At 47.1% G+C, this 23,431-nt stretch overlaps 1 protein-coding gene across 1 annotated transcript in view; it reads right to left on the minus strand.

Moving 5' to 3' along the window:
* The window catches only part of LOC135050030 (nuclear envelope pore membrane protein POM 121-like), a 212,763-nt gene that overhangs the window by 184,010 nt on the left and 5,322 nt on the right, over positions 1 to 23,431 (minus strand). Inside the window, exon 2 of the mRNA XM_063956129.1 lies at positions 914 to 1,120. Coding sequence (XP_063812199.1) covers positions 914 to 1,120 — 207 coding nt within the window. The remainder of the gene's footprint in view (positions 1 to 913; positions 1,121 to 23,431) is intronic.

Here is a 23,431-nt window from a genome sequence, read left to right on the forward strand (position 1 = left end):
GTACTTTCAGGATTGCCTCGATACTGGAAAGCAAGCATCTTTTAGATCTACAGATACCATAAAATTATCTTTATACCAGACAGAATGGACTTCAGGGTTTGAATATTACATTTCTTTATGATCACTAATCTGTTAGGTTGTCCAAGTTCTAGAATAGACCTGAAACCCTCAGTTATTTTCTTCACCAAGAATATTCGGGAGTAGAAATACTTTATCCGTGACGATGGGACAAATTCCACAGCCCTGGATTCGATTCTTTAAACTTTCTAAAGCTCTTATTGCCAATGTTGTAGTCGGCATGTCTGATACCAGAAAATTCTTCCAACTTGAAACCACTGAACTTTACTTGATACCCTTGGGATATCACGTCTAATACCCATCTGTCCTGAACGGAATCTTACCAATGGTCGACAAATCTTCGAAGTTTACCCCCTACTGGCAAAGATGTTGAAATCCTGTAATAGTTATCGTCTTCAACCACTTGTTTTATAGGATTGCAAAAAGGACTATCTGCCTCCGTAAGGATGACCCGGTCTATAGCTCCTAGCATTCACCGTTTAGGAAATGGAATTGGATATTTGTTCCTCCAGTCTTGATGTAATCTTGCCAACTTACCCCGGTCATCTTCTGTATAATGGCTTCCAGCTTGTTAGCAAAAAACAGAACCATCTTATGGGAGAGAAACAAGTCTATTCTTGGAATAGATATCTGCTGTCAATGAATGGAGCCTAAGGCCCTTATTGCCAACACTCCTGTCACAATCAAGTCAAAAACAGCCCCCACAGAGCTTTGATACTGTAGAGTGGACTACAACATAAATGCCTTCCCCTGCTCTTAAACAATCATACCAATAAGCATTAATTATCAGCTCATTACACCTATAAATAGAATGGGTTTTAAGAGGATTACTTACATGGGTGACCGATAAATACTCGGGCCTGGATGTGGAATTATCACAGAACTGTGAACCATAGAATTTCTACGCAACAGCACAGGTTTTCGCGGATAGTCATCTGAATACACTGTAGGAAGAATTCCGGACATATAATATTTGGGCTGGTGGGTTGGGTAACGTCTTCGTGGACACACGAACGTTCGGTTAGAAAACACAGGCTTCTCCCTGAAGAAAGATCAGAAACAATTAACTTAGATTAACTTTAAAAAAATAGAAAAAATAAGAATTTACTTACCGATAATTCTATTTCTCGTAGTCCGTAGTGGATGCTGGGGACTCCGTAAGGACCATGGGGAATAGCGGCTCCGCAGGAGACAGGGCACAAAAGTAAAAGCTTTAGGATCAGGTGGTGTGCACTGGCTCCTCCCCCTATGACCCTCCTCCAAGCCTCAGTTAGGATACTGTGCCCGGACGAGCGTACACAATAAGGAAGGATCTTGAATCCCGGGTAAGACTCATACCAGCCACACCAATCACACTGTACAACCTGTGATCTGAACCCAGTTAACAGCATGATAACAGAGGAGCCTCTGAAAAGATGGCTCACAACAATAATAACCCGATTTTTGTAACAATAACTATGTACAAGTATTGCAGACAATCCGCACTTCGTAGTGGATGCTGGGCGCCCATCCCGACTACGAGAAATAGAATTATCGGTAAGTAAATTCTTATTTTCTCTGACGTCCTAAGTGGATGCTGGGGACTCCGTAAGGACCATGGGGATTATACCAAAGCTCCCAAACGGGCGGGAGAGTGCGGATGACTCTGCAACACCGAATGAGAGAACTCCAGGTCCTCCTCAGCCAGGGTATCAAATTTGTAGAATTTTGCAAACGTGTTTGCCCCTGACCAAGTAGCAGCTCGGCAAAGTTGTAAAGCCGAGACCCCTTGGGCAGTCGCCCAAGATGAGCCCACCTTCCTTGTGAAATGGGCATTTACAGATTTTGGCTGTGGCAGGCCTGCCACAGAATGTGCAAGCTGAATTGTACTACAAATCCAACGAGCAATCGTCTGCTTAGAAGCAGGAGCACCCAGTTTGTTGGGTGCATACAGGATAAACAGCGAGTCAGTTTTCCTGACTCCAGCCGTCCTGGAAACATATTTTTAGGGCCCTGACAACATCTAGCAACTTGGAGTCCTCCAAGTCCCTATTAGCCGCAGGTACCACAATAGGCTGGTTCAGGTGAAACGCTGACACCACCTTAGGGAAAAACTGGGGACGAGTCCGCAGTTCTGCCCTGTCCGAATGGAAAAAGAGATATGGGCTTTTGTGAGACAAAGCCGCCAATTCTGACACTCGCCTGGCCGAGGCCAGGGCCAACCGCATGGTCACTTTCCATGTGAGATATTTCAAATCCACAGATTTGGGCGGTTCAAACCAATGTGATTTGAGGAATCCCAGAACTACGTTGAGATCCCACGGTGCCACAAAAGGGGGTTGTATATGCAGTACTCCCTTGACAAAACGTCTGGACTTCAGGAACTGAAGCCAATTCTTTCTGGAAGAAAAACGACAGGGCCGAAATTTGAACCTTAATGGACCCCAATTTTAGGCCCATAGACACTCCTGTTTGCAGGAAATGCAGGAATCGACCGAGTTGAAATTTCTTCGTGGGGGCCTTCCTGGCCTCACACCACGCAACATATTTTCGCCACCTGTGGTGATAATGTTGTGCGGTCACCTCCTTCCTGGCTTTGACCAGGGTAGGGATGACCTCTTCCGGAATGCCTTTTTCCCTTAGGATCCGGCGTTCAACCGCCATGCCGTCAAACGCAGCCGCGGTAAGTCTTGGAACAGACATGGTACTTGCTGAAGCAAGTCCCTTCTTAGCGGCAGAGGCCATGGGTCCTCTGTGAGCATCTCTTGAAGTTCCGGGTACCAAGTCCTTCTTGACCAATCCGGAGCCACGAGTATAGTTCTTACTCCTCTACGTCTTATAATTCTCAGTACCTTGGGTATGAGAAGCAGAGGAGGGAACACATACACCGACTGGTACACCCACGGTGTTACCAGAACGTCCACAGCTATTGCCTGAGGGTCTCTTGACCTGGCGCAATACCTGTCCAGTTTTTTGTTCAGGCGGGACGCTATCATGTCCACCTTTGGTCTTTCCCAACGGTTCACAATCATGTGGAAGACTTCCAGATGAAGTCCCCACTCTCCCGGGTGGAGGTCGTGCCTGCTGAGGAAGTCTGCTTCCCAGTTGTCCACTCCCGGAATGAACACTGCTATCACATGATTTTCCGCCCAGCGAAGAATCCTTGCAGTTTCTGCCATTGCCCTCCTGCTTCTTGTGCCGCCCTGTCTGTTTACGTGGGCGACTGCCGTGATGTTGTCCGACTGGATCAATACCGGCTGACCTTGAAGCAGAGGTCTTGCTAAGCTTAGAGCATTGTAAATTGCCCTTAGCTCCAGTATATTTATGTGGAGAGAAGTCTCCAGACTTGACCACACTCCCTGGAATTTTTTTCCCTGTGTGACTGCTCCCCAGCCTCTCAGGCTGGCATCCGTGGTCACCAGGACCCAGTCCTGAATGCCGAATCTGCGGCCCTCTAGTAGATGAGCACTCTGCAGCCACCACAGAAGAGACACCCTTGTCCTTGGAGACAGGGTTATCCGCTGATGCATCTGAAGATGCGATCCGGACCATTTTTCCAGCAGATCCCACTGAAAAGTTCTTGCGTGAAATCTGCCGAATGGAATCGCTTCGTAAGAAGCCACCATTTTTCAGAGGGGCCTTGTGCAATGATGCACTGACACTTTTCCTGGTTTTAGGAGGTTCCTGACTAGCTCGGATAACTCCCTGGCTTTCTCCTCCGGGAGAAACACCTTTTTCTGGACTGTGTCCAGAATCATCCCTAGGAACAGCAGACGTGTCGTCGGGATCAGCTGCGATTTTGGAATATTTAGAATCCACCCGTGCTGTTGTAGCAGTACCCGAGATAGTGCTACTCCGACCTCCAACTGTTCCCTGGACTTTGCCCTTATCAGGAGATCGCCCAAGTAAGGGATAATTAAGACGTCTTTTCTTCGAAGAAGAATCATCATTTCGACCCTTACCTTGGTAAAGACCCGGGGTGCCGTGGACAATCCAAACGGCAGCGTCTGAACTGATAGTGACAGTTCAGTACCACGAACCTGAGGTACCCTTGGTGAGAAGGGCAAATTGGGACATGGAGGTAAGCATCCTTGATGTCCAAGGACACCATATAGTCCCCTCTTCCAGGTTCGCTATCACTGCTCTGAGTGACTCCATCTTGATTTGAACCTTTGTATGTAAGTGTTCAAAGATTTCAGATTTAGAATAGGTCTCACCGAGCCGTCTGGCTTCGGTACCACAAATAGTGTGGAATAATACCCCTTTCCTTGTTGTAGGAGGGGTACTTTGATTATCACCTGCTGGTGAATTGCTTCCAATACTGCCTCCCTGTCGGAGGGAGACGTTGGTAAAGCAGACTTCAGAAACCTGCGAGGAGGCGACGTCTCGAATTCCAATCTGTACCCCTGAGATACTACCTGTAGGATCCAGGGGTCCACTTGCGAGTGAGCCCACTGCGCGCTGAAACTCTTGAGACGACCCCCCACCGCACCCGAGTCCGCTTGTAAGGCCCCAGCGTCATGCTGAGGACTTGGCAGAAGCGGTGGAGGGCTTCTGTTCCTGGGAAGGGGCTGCCTGCTGCAGTCTTTTTTTCCTTTCCTCTACCCCTGGGCAGATATGAATGGCCTTTTGCCCGCTTGCCCTTATGGGGACGAAAGGACTGAGGCTGAAAAGACTGTCTTTTTCTGCTGAGAGGTGACTTGGGGTAAAAAGGTGGATTTTCCAGCTGTTGCCGTGGCCACCAGGTCCGATAGACCTACCCCAAATAACTCCTCCCCTTTATACGGCAATACTTCCATGTGCCGTTTGGAATCCGCATCACCTGACCACTGTCGTGTCCATAAACATCTTCAGGCAGAAATGGACATCGCACTTACTCTTGATGCCAGAGTGCAAATATCCCTCTGTGCATCTCGCATATATAGAAATGCATCCTTTAAATGCTCTATAGTCAATAAAATACTGTCCCTGTCAAGGGTATCAATATTTTCAGTCAGGGAAACCGACCAAGCCACCCCAGCACTGCACATCCAGGCTGAGGCGATCGCTGGTCGCAGTATAACACCAGTATGTGTGTATATACTTTTTAGGATATTTTCCAGCCTCCTATCAGCTGGTTCCTTGAGGGCGGCCGTATCTGGAGACGGTAACGCCACTTGTTTTGATAAGCGTGTGAATGCCTTATCCACCCTAGGGGGTGTTTCCCAACGCGCCCTAACTTCTGGCGGGAAAGGGTATAACGCCAATAATTTCTTAGATATTAGCAATTTTTAATTCATCTGATTCAGGAAAAACTACAGGTAGTTTTTTCACACCCCACATAATACCCTTTTTTGTGGTACTTGTAGTATCAGAAATATGTAACACCTCCTTCATTGCCCTTATCATGTAACGTGTGGCCCTACTGGAAAATACGTCTGTTTCTTCACCGTCGACACTGGAGTCAGTGTCCGTGTCTGTGTCGACCGACTGAGGTAATGGCCGTTTTAAAGCCCCTGACGGTGTTTGAGACGCCTGGACAGGTACTAATTGGTTTGCCGGCCGTCTCATGTCGTCAACCGACCTTGCAGCGTGTTGACATTATCACGTAATTCCATAAATAAGCCATCCATTCCGGTGTCGACTCCCTAGGGGGTGACATCACCATTACAGGCAATTTCTCCGCCTCCCCACCAACATCGTCCTCATACATGTCGACACACACGTACCGACACACAGCACACACACAGGGAATGCTCTGATAGAGGACAGGACCCCACTAGCCCTTTGGGGAGACAGAGGGAGAGTTTGCCAGCACACACCAAAACGCTATAATTATACAGGGACAACCTTATAATAAGTGTTTTCCCTTATAGCATCTTAATATATTATAATATCGCCACACAAAATGCCCCCCCTCTCTGTTTTAACCCTGTTTCTGTAGTGCAGTGCAGGGGAGAGCCTGGGAGCCTTCCTAGCAGCGGAGCTGTGTAGGAAAATGGCGCTGTGTGCTGAGGAGAATAGGCCCCGCCCACTTTCCGGCGGGCTCTTCTCCCGGTTTTTCTGACAACCTGGCAGGGGTTAAATACATCCATATAGCCTCAGGGGCTATATGTGATGTATTTTTAGCCAGCATAGGTACTTTCATTGCTGCCCAGGGCGCCCCCCCCAGAGCCCTGCACCCTCAGTGACCGTTGGTGTGAAGTGTGCCGAGAGCAATGGCGCACAGCTGCCGTGCACTACCTTAAGAAGACTGGGAAGTCTTCAGCCGCCGATTTCTGGACCTCTTCTCTCTTCAGCATCTGCAAGGGGGTCGGCGGCGCGGCTCCGGTGACCCATCCAGGCTGTACCTGTGATCGTCCCTCTGGAGCTAGTGTCCAGTAGCCTAAGAAGCCAATCCATCCTGCACGCAGGTGAGTTCACTTCTTCTCCCCTAAGTCCCACGTTGCAGTGAGCCTGTTGCCAGCAGGACTCACTGAAAATAAAAAACCTAACAAAACTTTTACTCTAAGCAGCTCTTTAGGAGAGCCACCTAGATTTCACCCTTCTCGGCCGGGCACAAAAACCTAACTGAGGCTTGGAGGAGGGTCATAGGGGGAGGAGCCAGTGCACACCACCTGATCCTAAAGCTTTTACTTTTGTGCCCTGTCTCCTGTGGAGCCGCTATTCCCCATGGTCCTTACGGAGTCCCAGCATCCACTTAGGACGTCAGAGAAACTATATATTCATAAGCGATTGCATATTGAGCTACATTTGCTAAAGTATCTGTCACAGTTTAATTCCAACCAGTAATATTGTTGTAATGTGCCAAGATGTGAAACGGTCTTCCATAGAATAAGTTATGGATGCACAAAATGACCCTTTCAGAATGAAGCAAATGCTACCCTTACATTTCAACACTAAGTCTGGTTTAGATAAACAAGTGACAAACAATACTGTGGCAGCCTGCAATTCATACAAGCAGAATAAAACCAGGAACAGATACCATCACTTCTCTAGTGTTCACTCTAGGAGTGAAAAGGGGCAGGGCGCCGGACTCCGGGGGTACATGTGCGCGTGCGTGGCGAAGCCGCGCACCCGAAACGGGGGCACGGCCAAGCAAATTAGGGGGCGTGGCCACGCCTACGTCATTTTAGGGGCGGGGCGGCCCACAGACGCTACTATAGAGAGCGTCTGTGGCCGGCGACGTCGCTGTTGGGGGCGTGCCCAGCACCTCCGTCAGTGCTGGGCTTCCCCCAGCCCTCTCCCAATGCGTGAATGGATGCCGCACGCATGCGCACGGCATCTATACACGCCGGGAGGGCAGGAAGCGGGCGGCTGTTCTAGCAGGGCGCCGCAAAAGGGGCAGGGCGGGTTTTGCCTGCTAAAAAACGGGCAGGGCGCGGCGCCCTGCTAAAACAGCCTAGAGTGAACACTAACTTCTCATCCATATAACTATATACAGGGTGATTCAAAAGTCGCAGTACACCCTTTTGTTTCAAAAACGGTGCAGGAAAATGGGAAATCTGACTTAGATTCAAGATGGCCAATTTCAAGATGGCACCCATGTTCAGTACATACCCTACTGGAGTATTCAGTTTTTCCATTTCCTGCACAGTTTGAAACAAAAGGGTGTACTGCGACTTTTGAATCACCCTGTAGTAGGAAGTCGAACATTCTTTGAATAGTGAATGACACGAGCAGAGCACAAAGTAAAAGGGACAGACAATCTGTAACATCACTCCACAATGATACATGTTTGATGGAGTCATATGAATGGGAGATTTATCACCCTGAAAAGTAACTGTAGCCATGACCTTATTTATACCCCTTTCACACAGCCTTTCGATACAGGTTTTTACCAGGGACTGAAGCTTGACCTGGTTCTCAACTACGTTCGCGATCCTGTTTGGTATCAGGGTTATTCCTTGGGCCAACCTGGGTCACCCGTAGTGTGAAAGGCATAAACCAGGTCATGCCTAGAAGGAGTTTATTGGCAGGAATAGTAGCACTTGCACAGGACGTCCCTGTCAACCAGTAGATGATTTGTTTATTATTTGGGATGGGGATTACACTTCTGCCCTTTCATTTGTTTCTCACTTGAACAAAAATCCTTTCAATCTCACTTTCACTCACTCTTATAGCACTTCCCGCATTAATTTTTTGGACATTTCGTTGGAAATTATAGATCAGGAACTCACTACACGTAACTATATTAAGGAAACAGGCACGAATTCTTATTTACACTTCAACAGTGCACATCATTCAGCATGGAAAAGGAGTATTCCCAAGAGTCAACTACTCCGCATTAGGAGAAATTGTTCAGATCTACACTTTTGATAATCAAGCTAAAACTATGGTAGACTCATTTGTAGACAGAGGGTATCCAGGTCACTTAGTACAAAAAGCGTTGAAAGAAGTTAGGGAGCTAAACAGAGATGAACTCCTCAATCCTTCAGAAAGGAAACCAAATAAAAAAACGATGGTAATATAAAGACAGATATGTCATTTATTTCCACCTATAACAGTTGTTATATAGATATCAAGAAGATTGTCACCAAGAACTATGACATCTTAAAACAAGATAATATACTGATAAACTTTCTCCCTAAAGAACCGAATTTTGTTTTTCGTAAAAATAGGTCTTTCAAAAACATTTTAGCACCAAGCTATCTAAAAGGAATTAAAGAAAAGGATAGCTCTGCAAACACCAATTGGTTATCACAACATAATATGAAAATAATAAGATTTTACTTACAAATAAATCTATTTCTCGTAGTCCGTAGTGGATGCTGGGACTCCGTAAGGACCATGGGGAATAGCGGCTCCGCAGGAGACAGGGCACAAGAATAAAAGCTTTAGGATCAGGTGGTGTGCACTGGCTCCTCCCCCTATGACCCTCCTCCAAGCCTCAGTTAGGATACTGTGCCCGGACGAGCGTACATAATAAGGAAGGATATTGAATCCCGGGTAAGACTCATACCAGCCACACCGTACAACTCGTGATCTGAACCCAGTTAACAGTATGATAGAACGAAAAAGAGCCTCTGAAAGATGGCTCCCAACAATAATAACCCGAATTTTTGTAACAATAACTATATACAAGTATTGCAGACAATCCGCACTTGGGATGGGCGCCCAGCATCCACTACGGACTACGAGAAATAGATTTATCGGTAAGTAAAATCTTATTTTCTCTGACGTCCTAGTGGATGCTGGGACTCCGTAAGGACCATGGAGATTATACCAAAGCTCCCAAACGGGCGGGAGAGTGCGGATGACTCTGCAGCACCCAATGAGAGAACTCCAGGTCCTCCTCAGCCAGGGTATCAAATTTGTAGAATTTTGCAAACGTGTTTGCCCCTGACCAAGTAGCTGCTCGGCAAAGTTGTAAAGCCGAGACCCCTCGGGCAGCCGCCCAAGATGAACCCACTTTCCTTGTGGAATGGGCTTTTACCGATTTTGGCTGTGGCAGGCCTGCCACCGAATGTGCAAGCTGAATTGTACTACAAATCCAACGAGCAATCGTCTGCTTAGAAGCAGGAGCACCTAATTTGTTTGGTGCATACAGGATAAACAGCGAGTCAGATTTTCTGACTCCAGCCGTCCTGGAAACATTTTCAGGGCCCTGACCACGTCAAGCAACTTGGAGTCCTCCAAGTCCTTAGTAGCCGCAGGTACCACAATAGGTTGGTTCATGTGAAATGCAGAAACCACCTTAGGTAGAAATTGAGGACGAGTCCTCAATTCTGCCCTGTCAGAATGAAATATTAAGTAAGGGCTTTTATACGATAAAGCCGCCAATTCTGACACACGCCTGGCTGAAGCCAGGGCTAACAAAATATCTCACATGGAAGGTGACGATGCTAAGTCCACAGTGGTGAGTGGTTCAAACCAATGTGACTTTAGGAAACTCAACACAACATTGAGATCCCAAGGTGCCACTGGGGGCACAAAAGGAGGCTGTATATGCAGTACCCCTTTTACAAATGTCTGAACTTCAGGTACTGAAGCCAGTTCCTTTTGGAAGAAAATCGATAGGGCCGAAATTTGAACCTTAATGGACCCTAATTTTAGGCCCATAGACAGTCCTGTTTGCAGGAAATGGAGGAAACGACCCAGTTGAAATTCCTCTGTAGGGGCCTTCCTGGCCTCACACCACGCAACATATTTTTGCCAAATGCGGTGATAATGTTTTGCGGTTACATCCTTTCTGGCCTTGACCAGGGTAGGGATGACTTCATCTGGAATGCCCTTTTCCTTCAGGATCCGGCGTTCAACCGCCACGCCGTCAAACGCAGCCGCGGTAAGTCTTGGAACAGACAAGGCCCCTGCTGGAGCAGGTCCTTTCTTAGAGGTAGAGGCCATGGTTCGTCCGTGAGCATCTCCTGAAGTTCCGGATACCAAGTCCTTCTCGGCCAATCCGGAACCACGAGTATAGTTCTTACTCCTCTCCTTCTTATGATTCTCAGTACTTTTGGTATGAGAGGCAGAGGAGGGAACACATACACCGACTGGTACACCCACGGTGTTACCAGAGCGTCCACCGCTATTGCCTGAGGGTCCCTTGACCTGGCGCAATATCTGTCCAGTTTTTTGTTTAGACGGGACGCCATCATGTCCACCTTTGGTTTTTCCCAACGGTTCACAATCATGTGGAAGACTTCTGGATGAAGTCCCCACTCCCCCGGGTGAAGGTCGTGTCTGCTGAGGAAGTCTGCTTCCCAGTTGTCCACTCCCGGAATGAACACTGCTGACAGAGCTATCACATGATTTTCCGCCCAGCGAAGAATCCTTGCAGCTTCTGCCATTGCCCTCCTGCTTCTCGTGCCGCCCTGTCTGTTTACGTGGGCGACTGACGTGATGTTGTCCGATTGGATCAATACCGCCTGACCCTGAAGCAGGGGTTTCGCTTGACTTAGGGCATTGTAAATGGCCCGTAGTTCCAGAATGTTTATATGAAGAGATGTTTCCATGCTTGACCACAAGCCCTGGAAGTTTCTTCCCTGTGTGACTGCTCCCCAGCCTCTCAGGCTTGCATCCGTGGTCACCAGGATCCAATCCAGAATGCCGAATCTGCGGCCCTCTAGAAGATGAGCACTCTGCAACCACCACAGGAGGGACACCCTTGTCTTTGGTGACAGGGTTATCCGCTGCTGCATCTGAAGATGCGATCCGGACCATCTGTCCAGTAGATCCCACTGAAACGTTCTTGCATGGAATCTTCCGAATGGAATTGCTTCGTAAGAAGCCACCATTTTTCCCAGGACCCTCGTGCACTGATACCTGGCCTGGTTTTAGGAGGTTCCTGACTAGCTCGGATAACTCCTTGGCCTTCTCCTCCGGGAGAAACACCTTCTTCTGGACTGTGTCCAGAATCATTCCTAGGAACAGAAGACGTGTCGTTGGAATCAGCTGCGATTTTGGAATATTTAGGATCCACCCGTGCTGACGTAACACTATCTGAGATAGTGCTACTCCGACTTCTAACTGTTCCCTGGACCTCTGATAATGACAGTCTTGTACTACAAACCTGAGATACCCTTGGTGAGAAGGGTAGATTGGGACGTGGAGATAAGCATCTTTGATGTCCAGAGACACCATATAGTCCCCTTCTTCCAGGTTCGCTATCACCACTCTGAGTGATTCCATCTTGAATTTGAACCTTTTTATGTAAGTGTTCAAGGATTTCAGATTTAAAATTGGTCTCACCGAGCCGTCCGGCTTCGGTACCACAAACAGCGTGGAATAATACCCCTTTCCTTGTTGTAGGAGGGGTACCTTGATTATCACCTGCTGGGAATACAGCTTGTGAATGGCTTCCAGAACTGCCTCCCTGTCGGAGGGAGACTTTGGCAGAGCAGACTTCAGGAACCGGCGAGGGGGAAACGCCTCGAATTCCAGTTTGTACCCCTGCGATACTACCTGTAGAATCCAGGGATCCACTTGCGAGTGAGCCCACTGCGCGTTGAAATTCTTGAGACGGGCCCCCACCAAGTCTGAGTCTGCTTGTAAAGCCCCAGCGTCATGCTGAAGACTTGGCAGAAGCAGGGGGAAGGCTTCTGATCCTGGGAAGCGGCTGCATGGTGCAGTCTTTTTCCCCTTCCTCTGCCCCGGGGCAGAAAGGAATGGCCTTTTGCTCGCTTGTATTTATGGGAACGAAAGGACTGAGTTTGAAAAGACGGTGTCTTTTTCTGCTGATGTGAAGTGACCTGGGGTAAGAAGGTGGACTTTCCAGCCGTTGCCACCAGGTCCGAAAGACCAGCCCCAAATAACTCCTCCCCTTTATACGGCAATACTTCCATATGTCGTTTGGAATCCGCATCCCCTGACCACTGACGCGTCCATAACGTTCTTCTGGCAGAGATGGACATAGCACTTACTCTTGATGCCAGGGTGCAAATATCCCTCTGTGCATCACGCATATATAGTAATGCATCCTTCAAATGCTCTATAGTTAACAATATATTGTCCCTATCCAGGGTATCAATATTTTCAGTCAGGGAATCAGACCACGCGACTCCAGCACTGCACATCCAGGCTGAAGCGATTGCTGGTCGCAGTATAACACCAGTATGTGTGTATATACTTTTTAGGATATTTTCCAGCCTTCTATCAGCTGGTTCTTTGAGGGTGGCCATATCAGGAGACGGTAACGCTACTTGTTTAGATAAACGTGTGAGCGCCTTATCTACCCTAGGGGGTGTTTCCCAACGTGTCCTAACCTCTGATGGGAAAGGATATAGTGCCAATAATTTATTAGAAATTAGCAGTTTTTTGTCGGGAGAAACCCACGCTTTATCACATACCTCATTCAATTCATCTGACTCAGGAAAAACTATTGGTAGTTTTCACCCCCCACATAATACCCTTCTTAGTGGTATTTGTAGTGTCAGAAATGTGCAATGCTTCCTTCATTGCCGTGATCATGTAACGTGTGGCCCTACTGGACATTACGTTCGACTCATCACCGTCGACACTAGACTCTGTGTCTGGGTCGACCCACTGAGGTAACGGGCGTTTTAGGGCCCCTGACGGTGTCTGAGACGCCTGGACAGGCACTAATTGATTTGCCGGCTGTCTCATGTCGTCAACAGTTTTTTGCAAAGTGCTGACATTATCACTTAATTGTTTGAACACGATCATCCAGTCAGGTGTCGACTCCCTAGGGGGTGACATCACTAACGCAGGCAATTGCTCCGCCTCCACATCATTTTCCTCCTCATACATGTCGACACACACGTACCGACACACAGCACACACACACCGGGAATGCTCTGATAGAGGACAGGACCCCACGAGCCCTTTGGAGAGACAGAGGGAGAGTCTGCCAGCACACACCCAGCGCTAGCTAGCTAATATATATATATATATATATATATATATATATATATATATATATATATATATATATATATATATATATATATATATATATATATATATATATATATATACATACACACACACACACACACAGGGATAACCTTATATAAGTGTTATTCCCTTATAGCTGCTGTTTATATTGTCATTTGCTGCCAATAGTGCCCCCCCTTCTCTTTTTTACCCTGATTCTGAAGCAGGACTGCAGGGGAGAGTCAGGGAGCCGTCCTTCCAGCGGAACTGAGGGAAAATGGCGCTTGTGTGCTGAGGAGATAAGGACGTCGTGAAGGGGCGGAGCCTATCTCCCGCTCTTTTGTGTAAAAATGGCAGGGGTTAAAATACATCCATATAGCCCAGGAGCTATATGTGATGTATTCTTTTGCCACCTAAGGTATTATCATTTATATTGCGTCTCAGGGCGCTCCCCCCCCTTCTGGCTCTGTAAGGGGGACGGCGGCGCGGCTCCGGTGACCCATCCAGGCTGTACCTGTGATCGTCCCTCTGGAGCTAATGTCCAGTAGCCTAAGAAGCCCAATCCACTCTGCACGCAGGTGAGTTCGCTTCTTCTCCCCTTAGTCCCACGATGCAGTGAGCCTGTTGCCAGCAGGACTCACTGAAAATAAAAAACCTAAATTAAACTTTTATTCTAAGCAGCTCAGGAGAGCCACCTAGCCTGCACACTTCTCGTTCGGGCACAAAAATCTAACTGAGGCTTGGAGGAGGGTCATAGGGGGAGGAGCCAGTGCACACCACCTGATCCTAAAGCTTTTATTCTTGTGCCCTGTCTCCTGCGGAGCCGCTATTCCCCATGGTCCTTACGGAGTCCCAGCATCCACTAGGACGTCAGAGAAAAAGGGATTCTATAAATGCGGAGGGAACAGATGTTTGACCTGTAAATATACGGCTGATCATACACTCAGGATTAATAGTGATGAGGGGGAGAATTTTTATGAGCTAAAAACATACATGAATTGTAATACTTCTTATATAATTTACATGTTAACATGTGGTTGTGGTCTGAAGTATATTGGCAGAACCACCCGCCCATTGAGAACGAGATTTCTTGAGCACCGTAAAAATATTAAGAAAATTTACACACATAGTGTGTCAAAACACTATGCTGATAATCATCACGGCAATCCTAATTGCCTTAAGGTATTAGGCTTAGAATTCATACCCAGAACTCCACGTGGTGGAGACCGTTACAAAACTTTATGTAGACAGGAAGTCTATTGGATGCTGAAAATGAACAGCATATTTCCAGCAGGCCTAAATGAAATCAGTAGAACTTAATTGTGTCATTTAAGTGAACCATCTCAGAACCAATAAATACCAAGCACATTTAAAATTCCCCTGAGTGTAAGAGAATGAATAAATAATAAAAATCAAAAACATAAAAATATATATGTACATATCAGGTTAGGTATAATATATATTTATTTTTTATTTATTTTTTTCTTTAGGATAATATAAAAAGAAAAGCCGCCCAAATTATCATCACATAGGAATACAATAGCCCCTTGGGCAGTTTTTTTGGGTACTAATCCTACCAAACCTTGTATCTCTATGAATTGTCCCCAAATCAAACCATCTGCAAGTAACTTATCCCTCTTACCTATTTGTATATAGAGGTAACATGCATAATAATTTATATAACAATAAGTTAAGATTGAACTATGGTGCAATATTAACATTTTATTGGATATGATCTATAAGTTATAATGTCTCCTTCATATGCCTAATGATATAGATATTGATATAATTGTTGTCGTTAAGTTCATATAATAAGGACTAACTGTTGGATTGTAAAAGTTCATGATAAAACTAAATAGAGATAAGATGTAAGTTATGTATTGATCTTTTTAAAGTATAACAGCCAGGTAGTGCTCTATATGTTATAAAAGGTAGAACGTCATTTAAATAGGTATGCCTGCCACTCATTTAAGATGTCCGGAGAGTCCGATCACATGACCGCACGGAACCATGACGATGGGGTGGAAACACACCTCATCGCCATGGTAACAATTGCGGGTCATAGACCGGAAGTAGGAGAGTCATCATGCGGTTCAACACACGGATATCCCGCTAAGCTATACAGGTCACGTGACTACATCGGCACTGTAAGATTGGTGAGGATAACAAGCTCCGTTACTATAACAGTTGCGTTCCATAGACCGGAAGCAAGAGGACTCGCGTGCGTTCCAACACCCGCGGCTCCGGTATATGATCAATTTAAACTATTTTTAATAAACAAACATAATTAATTTTTAATCACTATGCCTCTGAGTCTAATTAGAGCAAGAAAAAAAGATTTTTTAAGTTTTTGTACATATAAAGAGATGAATTGTCCACACATGTTTTGAATGAGGTAATTAACTATAGTATAAATACACTGTCAGTTGTGAACTAGTCACCTTTGAGAAAGCAGCAGAAAGCTGTGAAACGCGTCAGGTGTGAGCCTTCTGATCATCCTACTACAGCCTATCGCCTCAGCTTGGACCACTGTGGACCCCACAAACTGCTCTATTTGAACCACATCCGCAATTAAGGACTGGACTTTTGTTCATCAACACGCACAACTGGTGAGGACTTTCCATAAATCTTGCTTCATTATTGGAACGGCTAATCCTCCAGCGTTAGGACATATTCTTCCAGCCCAGGGACTATGCTATAGCCCCAGGATCTATCTGGTTCTAAGTATATAGGGTTCCACGGCCAATTTGGAACAGGCTTATGTATTGTTTAAATGGTGATTAGAGGCTATTCTCAACAGTGTATACTCATTTTTTAATTGTCTAACTGACAGATTTTAAGTATAATAAATATTTATTGGTTATTCATCTCTAAGCGCAGCCTTATTGTTGTTGTATTTAGTTCGTAATTCTTTATAGGTGTAACCAACCTATCCAGGCAGCTGCTGTACACTTTAATTGGAATTACACCCATAGCGCCCTTTCCAACCTAGGTTGGCTTGTTCTATTTTTCTTGCACTCAACCAGTACACAGTGCCCAGGGTCTGAGCTGGGTTAGAGTTAGTGTTTGTGTGAAAGGGGTATTCGTGATTAACTTCGTGATTAAGCTGACCCAAGCACTGACAGTGAGCATTAACCTAACTTTTATGACCTCTAGTAACGGCTTTCTCAAGAACGAACATTGTGGGTATACAGACCGCAACTGTATCCAAGTCAGAATGATTAAAAAACACGGAGAATCAAGTGTGAATAGTCATGCTTAAGTGTAAAATGGAGTCTAGGTACAGCATGGCCGACCAGAAGATGTTGCATGCGTCCCACAAGAGTACGCAATCATGTGCCCAGACGATATGCACGACGCAGTTCCATGATGACACAGCATGCAGATATCAATCTAATGTGTACCCACCCTTAAGCAGGATACACACGAGATGAGGTTTTGAACGATTTGACCAATTCCGAAGGATCGGAACGACACATCTTTCAAATCGTCCAGTGTGTACGCACTTTGCGTGCTCCTGCAGCGGCGGCCATCACATCTGCAGGTCAGCCCTACATGCTGCTCAATCTGAAGCTGTGGCCGTTGACCCCATGCTCCCCCCCCCCCTCTTCACGATTTTCCTCGCTAGACATAGTCTGCGGATCCACTTTGTCAGTCCCGCCATTGGTTTACAGTATTCTACCATAGTCTATATAAAATATTTTCTTACATACAATGCCATTAACCAAACTGCACCAACATACGAGGGGTGATAGATAAGTACCTGTGTTTTAAGATATATGGTGCCACTGGCGTCAAACCTGTATAACATCGTTTAGTGTCATCTGTCAACTGACAGTCAGAATTTCAGATAAATTCAATGTGTAATTATGTTTTGGTAGCTGTTGGAAGTGAGCAAGTTTTTTCTAACAAAGGAGAAAGTGTAGTACCGATCGGTGATTAGATTCTTGTTTTTGGATGGAAAGACGTGTAAGGAAGTCAAAGAAAAGTTGGAAGCAGTTTATTGAGACCTTTCCACTTCGATGACAACCATCAGATATTGGTTCAATGAATTCAAGTGTGGTCGTACATCCATCCTCGATGAAGAGCGTCCAGGTCACCCAACTGAGGTGACTATGGATGAAATGGTCAACAAACTCCATGATATCGTATTGGCAGGCCGGCGAGAGAAGATCAGAGAGATTGTTGAGATCATAGGAATCTCATTCGAAAGTGTGCAGAATATCCTACATGAACATTTGGGCATGACAAAGCTATCGGCAAGATGGGTGCCGCGTTTGCTCACTGTGGACAAGCGGAACCACATGACCACTTCTAAGCAATGTTTGGACCTGTTTAAGCACAATCTGAAGGAGGTTCTGCGCCATTTCATGACTGTTGATGAAACATGGATCCATCGCTACATGCCAGAAATGAACAATCAAAACCGTGAACTTTACCTGGCGAACGTGCACCAAAGAAAGCGAAGACTGTTCCATCGGCCAGAAAGGTCATAGCCACCGTTTTCTGGGATTCGAAAGGCATAATCTTCAGCGACCATTTGGAAAAGGGAAGAACGATCACAGGGTAGTATTATGCTCAATTACTGGGCAGATTCGACGACACACTGAAGAGAAAATGGCCCTACTTAGCAGGGGGTGGGTGGGGGGGGGGGGGGTCGGGAGTGCTGTTCCACCACGACAATGCGCAGTCACACTCGTCCGACAGCAAAGTTGGTGGAATTGGGCTATGAATTACTTGCTGCATCCTCCAGATTTTGCCCCCTGTGACTTCTCCCCATTTCCAAACATGGAAAAAATGGCTCGGTGGAAAGAGTAACATCGAACGAGGAGGTCATCGCCGAAACTGAAGCCTATTACGCAGAGTTCGACATATCCTATTTTTTGGAGGGCTTGAAAAAATAAGAATTTACTTACCGATAATTCTATTTCTCGTAGTCCGTAGTGGATTCTGGGGACTCCGTAAGGACCATGGGGAATAGCGGCTCCGCAGGAGACTGGGCACATCTAAAGAAAGCTTTAGGACTATCTGGTGTGCACTGGCTCCTCCCCCTATGACCCTCCTCCAAGCCTCAGTTAGGATACTGTGCCCGGACGAGCGTACACAATAAGGAAGGATTTTGAATCCCGGGTAAGACTCATACCAGCCACACCAATCACACTGTACAACTTGTGATCTGAACCCAGTTAACAGCATGATAACAGAGGAGCCTCTAGAAAAGATGGCTCACTACAGCAATAACCCGATTTTTTGGTAACAATAACTATATACAAGTATTGCAGACAATCCGCACTTGGGATGGGCGCCCAGCATCCACTACGGACTACGAGAAATAGAATTATCGGTAAGTAAATTCTTATTTTCTCTAACGTCCTAAGTGGATGCTGGGGACTCCGTAAGGACCATGGGGATTATACCAAAGCTCCCAAACGGGCGGGAGAGTGCGGATGACTCTGCAGCACCAAATGAGAGAACTCCAGGTCCTCCTCAGCCAGGGTATCAATTTTGTAGAATTTTACAAACGTATTTGCTCCTGACCAAGTATCTGCTCGGCAAAGTTGTAAAGCCGAGACCCCTCGGGCAGCCGCCCAAGATGAGCCCACCTTCCTTGTGGAGTGGGCATTTACAGATTTTTGGCTGTGGCAGGCCTGCCACAGAATGTGCAAGCTGAATTGTACTACAAATCCAACGAGCAATAGTCTGCTTAGAAGCAGGAGCACCCAGCTTGTTGGGTGCATACAGGATAAACAGCGAGTCAGTTTTCCTGACTCCAGCCATCCTGGAAACATTTTCAGGGCCCTGACAACGTCTAGCAACTTGGAGTCCTCCAAGTCCCTAGTAGCCACAGGCACCACAATAGGTTGGTTCAGGTGAAACGCTGAAACCACCTTAGGGAGAAACTGAGGACGAGTCCTCAATTCCGCCCTGTCCGAATGGAAAATCAGATGAGGGCTTTTACAGGATAAAGCCGCCAATTCTGACACGCGCCTGGCCCAGGCCAGGGCCAACAGCATGACCACTTTCCATGTGAGATATTTTAACTCCACAGATTTAAGTGGTTCAAACCAATGTGACTTTTGGAACCCAAAAACTACATTGAGATCCCAAAGTGCCACTGAAGGCACAAAAGGAGGCTGTATATGCAGTAACCCCTTCACAAACGTCTGAACTTCAGGGACTGAAGCTAGTTCTTTTTGGAAGAAAATTGACAGGGCCGAAATTTTAACCTTAATGGACCCCAAATTTCAGGCCCATAGACACTCCTGTTTGCAAGAAATGTAGGAATCGACCCAGTTGAATTTCCTCCGTCGGGCCTTACTGGCCTCGCACCACATTTTCGCCAAATGCGGTGATAATGTTTTGCGGTTACATCCTTCCTGGCTTTGATCAGGATAGGGATGACTTCATCCGGAATGCCTTTTTTCCTTCAGGATCCGGCGTTCAACCGCCATGCCGTCAAACGCAGCAAGTCTTGGAACAGACAGGGTCCTTGCTGGAGCAGGTCCCTTCTTAGAGGAAGAGGCCACGGATCCTCCGTGAGCATCTCTTGAAGTTCCGGTTACCAAGTCCTTCTTGGCCAATCCGGAGCCACGAATATAGTGCTTACTCCTCTCCATCTTATCAATCTCAGTACCTTGGGTATGAGAGGCAGAGGAGGGAACACATACACTGACTGGTACACCCACGGTGTTACCAGAACGTCTACAGCTATTGCCTGAGGGTCCCTTGACCTGGCGCAATACCTGTCGAGTTTTTCCCAACGGTTTATAATCATGTGGAAGACTTCTGGGTGAAGTCTCCACTCTCCCGGGTGGAGGTCGTGCTGAGGAAGTCTGCTTCCCAGTTGTCCACTCCCGGAATGAATACTGCTGACAGTGCTATCACATGATTTTCCGCCCAGCGAAGAATCCTTGCAGCTTCTGCCATTGCCCTCCTGCTTCTTGTGCCACCCTGTCTGTTTACGTGGGTGACTGCCGTGATGTTGTCCAACTGGATCAACACCAGCTGACCTTGAAGCAGATGGTCTTGCTAAGCTTAGAGCATTGTAAATGGCCCTTAGCTTCAGGATATTTATGTGAAGTGATGTCTCCAGGCTTGACCATAAGCCCTGGATATTCCTTCCCTGTGTGACTGCTCCCCAGCCTCGCAGGCTGGCATCCGTGGTCATCAGGACCCAGTCCTGAATGCCGAATCTGCGGCCCTCTAGAAGATGAGCACTCTGCAACCACCACAGGAGGGACACCCTTGTCCTTGTTGACAGGGTTATCCGCTGATGCATCTGAAGATGCGACCCAGACCATTTGTCCAGCAGGTCCCACTGGAAAGTTCTTGCGTGGAATCTGCCGAATGGAATTGCTTCGTAGGAAGCCACCATTTTACCCAGAACCCTTGTGTACTGAGACTTGGCTCGGTTTTAGGAGGTTCCTGACTAGCTCGGATAACTCCCTGGCTTTCTCCTCCGGGAGAAACACATTTTTCTGGACTGTGTCCAGGATCATCCCTAGGAACAGAAGACAAGTCGTCGGAACCAGCTGCGATTTTGGAATATTGAGAATCCAATCGTGCTGCCGCAACACTACCTGAGATAGTGCTACACCGACCTCCAACTGTTCCCTGGATCTTACCCTTATCAGGGAATCGTCCAAGTAAGGGATAACTAAAATTCCCTTCCTTCGAAGGAATATCATCATTTCGGCCATTACCTTGGTAAAGACCCGGGGTGCCGTGGACCATCCATACGGCAGCGTCTGAACCGATAGTGACAGTTCTGTACCATAAACCTGAGGTACCCTTGGTGAGAAGGGTAAATTTTGACATGAAGGTAAGCATCCTTGATGTCCCGAGACATCATGTAGTCCCCTTCTTCCAGGTTCGCAATTACTGCTCTGAGTGACTCAATCTTGAATTTGAACCTCTGTATGTAAGTGTTCAAAGATTTTAGATTTAGAATCGGTCTCACCGAGCCGTCCGGCTTCAGTACCACAACAGTGTGGAATAATACCCCGTACCCTGTTGCAGGAGGGGTACCTTGATTATCACCTGCTGGGAATACAGCTTGTGAATGGCTTCCAAAACTGTCTCCCTGTCAGAAGGAGACATCGGTAAAGCCGACTTTAGGAAACGGCGAGGGGGAGACGTCTCGAATTCTAATTTGTACCCCTGAGATATCACCTGAAGGATCCAGGGGTCTACTTGCGAGTGAACCCACTGCGCGCTGAAATTCATTGAGACGGGCCCCCCACCGTGCCTGATTCTGCTTGTAAAGCCCCAGCGTCATACTGAGGGCTTGGCAGAGGCGGGAGAGGGTTTCTGTTCCTGGGAACTGGCTGATTTCTGCAGCCTTTTTCCTCTCCCTCTGTCACGGGGCAGAAATGAGGAACCTTTTTCCCCGCTTGTCCACGAAAAGACTGCGCCTGATAATACGGCGTCTTCTCATGTTGAGAGGCGACCTGGGGTACAAACGTGGATTTCCCAGCTGTTGCCGTGGCCACCAGGTCTGAAAGACCGACCCCAAATAACTCCTCCCCTTAATAAGGCAATACTTCCAAATGCCGTTTGGACTACGCATCACCTGACCACTGACGTGTCCATAACCCTCTACTGGTAGAAATGGACAACGCACTTAGACTTGATGCCAGTCGGCAAATATTCCGCTGTGCATCACGCATATATAGAAATGCATCTTTTAAATGCTCTATAGGCAAAAATATACTGTCCCTATCTAGGGTATCAATATTTTCAGTCAGGGAATCCGACCACGCCAAGCCAGCACTGCACATCCAGGCTGAGGCGATTGCTGGTCGCAGTATAACACCAGTATGTGTGTACAGGCCCGGCGCTACCCGCTCAGCAAAGGGATGCAAAGCAGGTAGGCGCCTGATTGGAGAGGCGCCTTCCTGCTCTGCATTCCTGTGCTGCCCTGAGCCAAGCCTGTTCCCCTGCTGCTGCCGCCTGCAAATGCAAACTGACAGGCAGCAGCGCTGTCCGTTTAAAGCCCTCCCTCCTTCCCTACAGAGTCATGATGATGGGACAGAGGCAGGATGAGCGGATGGAAGGTGGGTGGAGCTACACAGACTTAAGGGGGCGGGGTTTCATTAACGTAAATGGGCGGGGCTAAACGGGATCCCCAAGCTGAGGCAAATCCCTTGCAGCCAACCAGACTGATACTGTAAGTGGATGGAAGGTGAGAGAAAGTGTGTGTATGTACTGTCTGTGTGTGTGTGTGTGTGTGTGTGTGTGTGTGTATGTATGTATATGTGTGTATGTACTGTATGTAAATGTGTGTATGTATGTATGTATGTATGTATGTATGTATGTATGTATGTATGTATATATATATGTGTTTGTGTGTGTGTATAAGTTTCACTTCTGCAGGCATTAACAGTAGATGGCAGAGGTGGAACTTTCGCTGCAGCAGCCAGTGCAATGCATGGGGGCCCACAGCACTTGGGGGGCCCGCAACCAGCGGATCAGTCAGCAGGACTAATAATGGTGCGCTGCTGCTAGCCATGGGCTACAAGGAGAAAGGTGGTCTCCTCCCCTCCCTGACCTGTCCCTCCTGTCACCAGGCCCGACGTAACACGCTCAACGAAGGGATGCAAAGCACGGAGCACTGGGCTGGAGAGGCACTGTCCCTGCTCTGCATCCCTGCTGCTGTGCCCTTGTCACACTGTAGCGTCCTGGCGTCTGCTACCTTACTCCCTCTTCTCGTTGCGTCTCCGGCAACAAGAAGCGCTTCTTCTCAGGTCCACACGGCTCTCTTCTCTGGTGAGGTCACGGTCTCCCTCCCCTCTCCACCTCTTAATTGTTCAGCACCGCACTGCGCCCGTGTCCTCCTGTGGATGGTATGTATAATGTATGTATAATTATGTATAATGTATATGTAATGTATGTATAATTATTTATAATGTATGTGTAATGTATGTATGGAAGTTTTTTGTTTTTATTTTACTAATAGCAGTGTGCAGTCCATAGGCATCGTGGCACCCCCCACTCACAAGCTTGCCACCGGTTAATGTGTCCCCCCATGCTGCCGATTAATGTTGCCCTCATGGCGCCC

This window comes from Pseudophryne corroboree, chromosome 2 (genome assembly GCF_028390025.1).
Source record: "Pseudophryne corroboree isolate aPseCor3 chromosome 2, aPseCor3.hap2, whole genome shotgun sequence".
NCBI lineage: Eukaryota > Metazoa > Chordata > Amphibia > Anura > Myobatrachidae > Pseudophryne > Pseudophryne corroboree.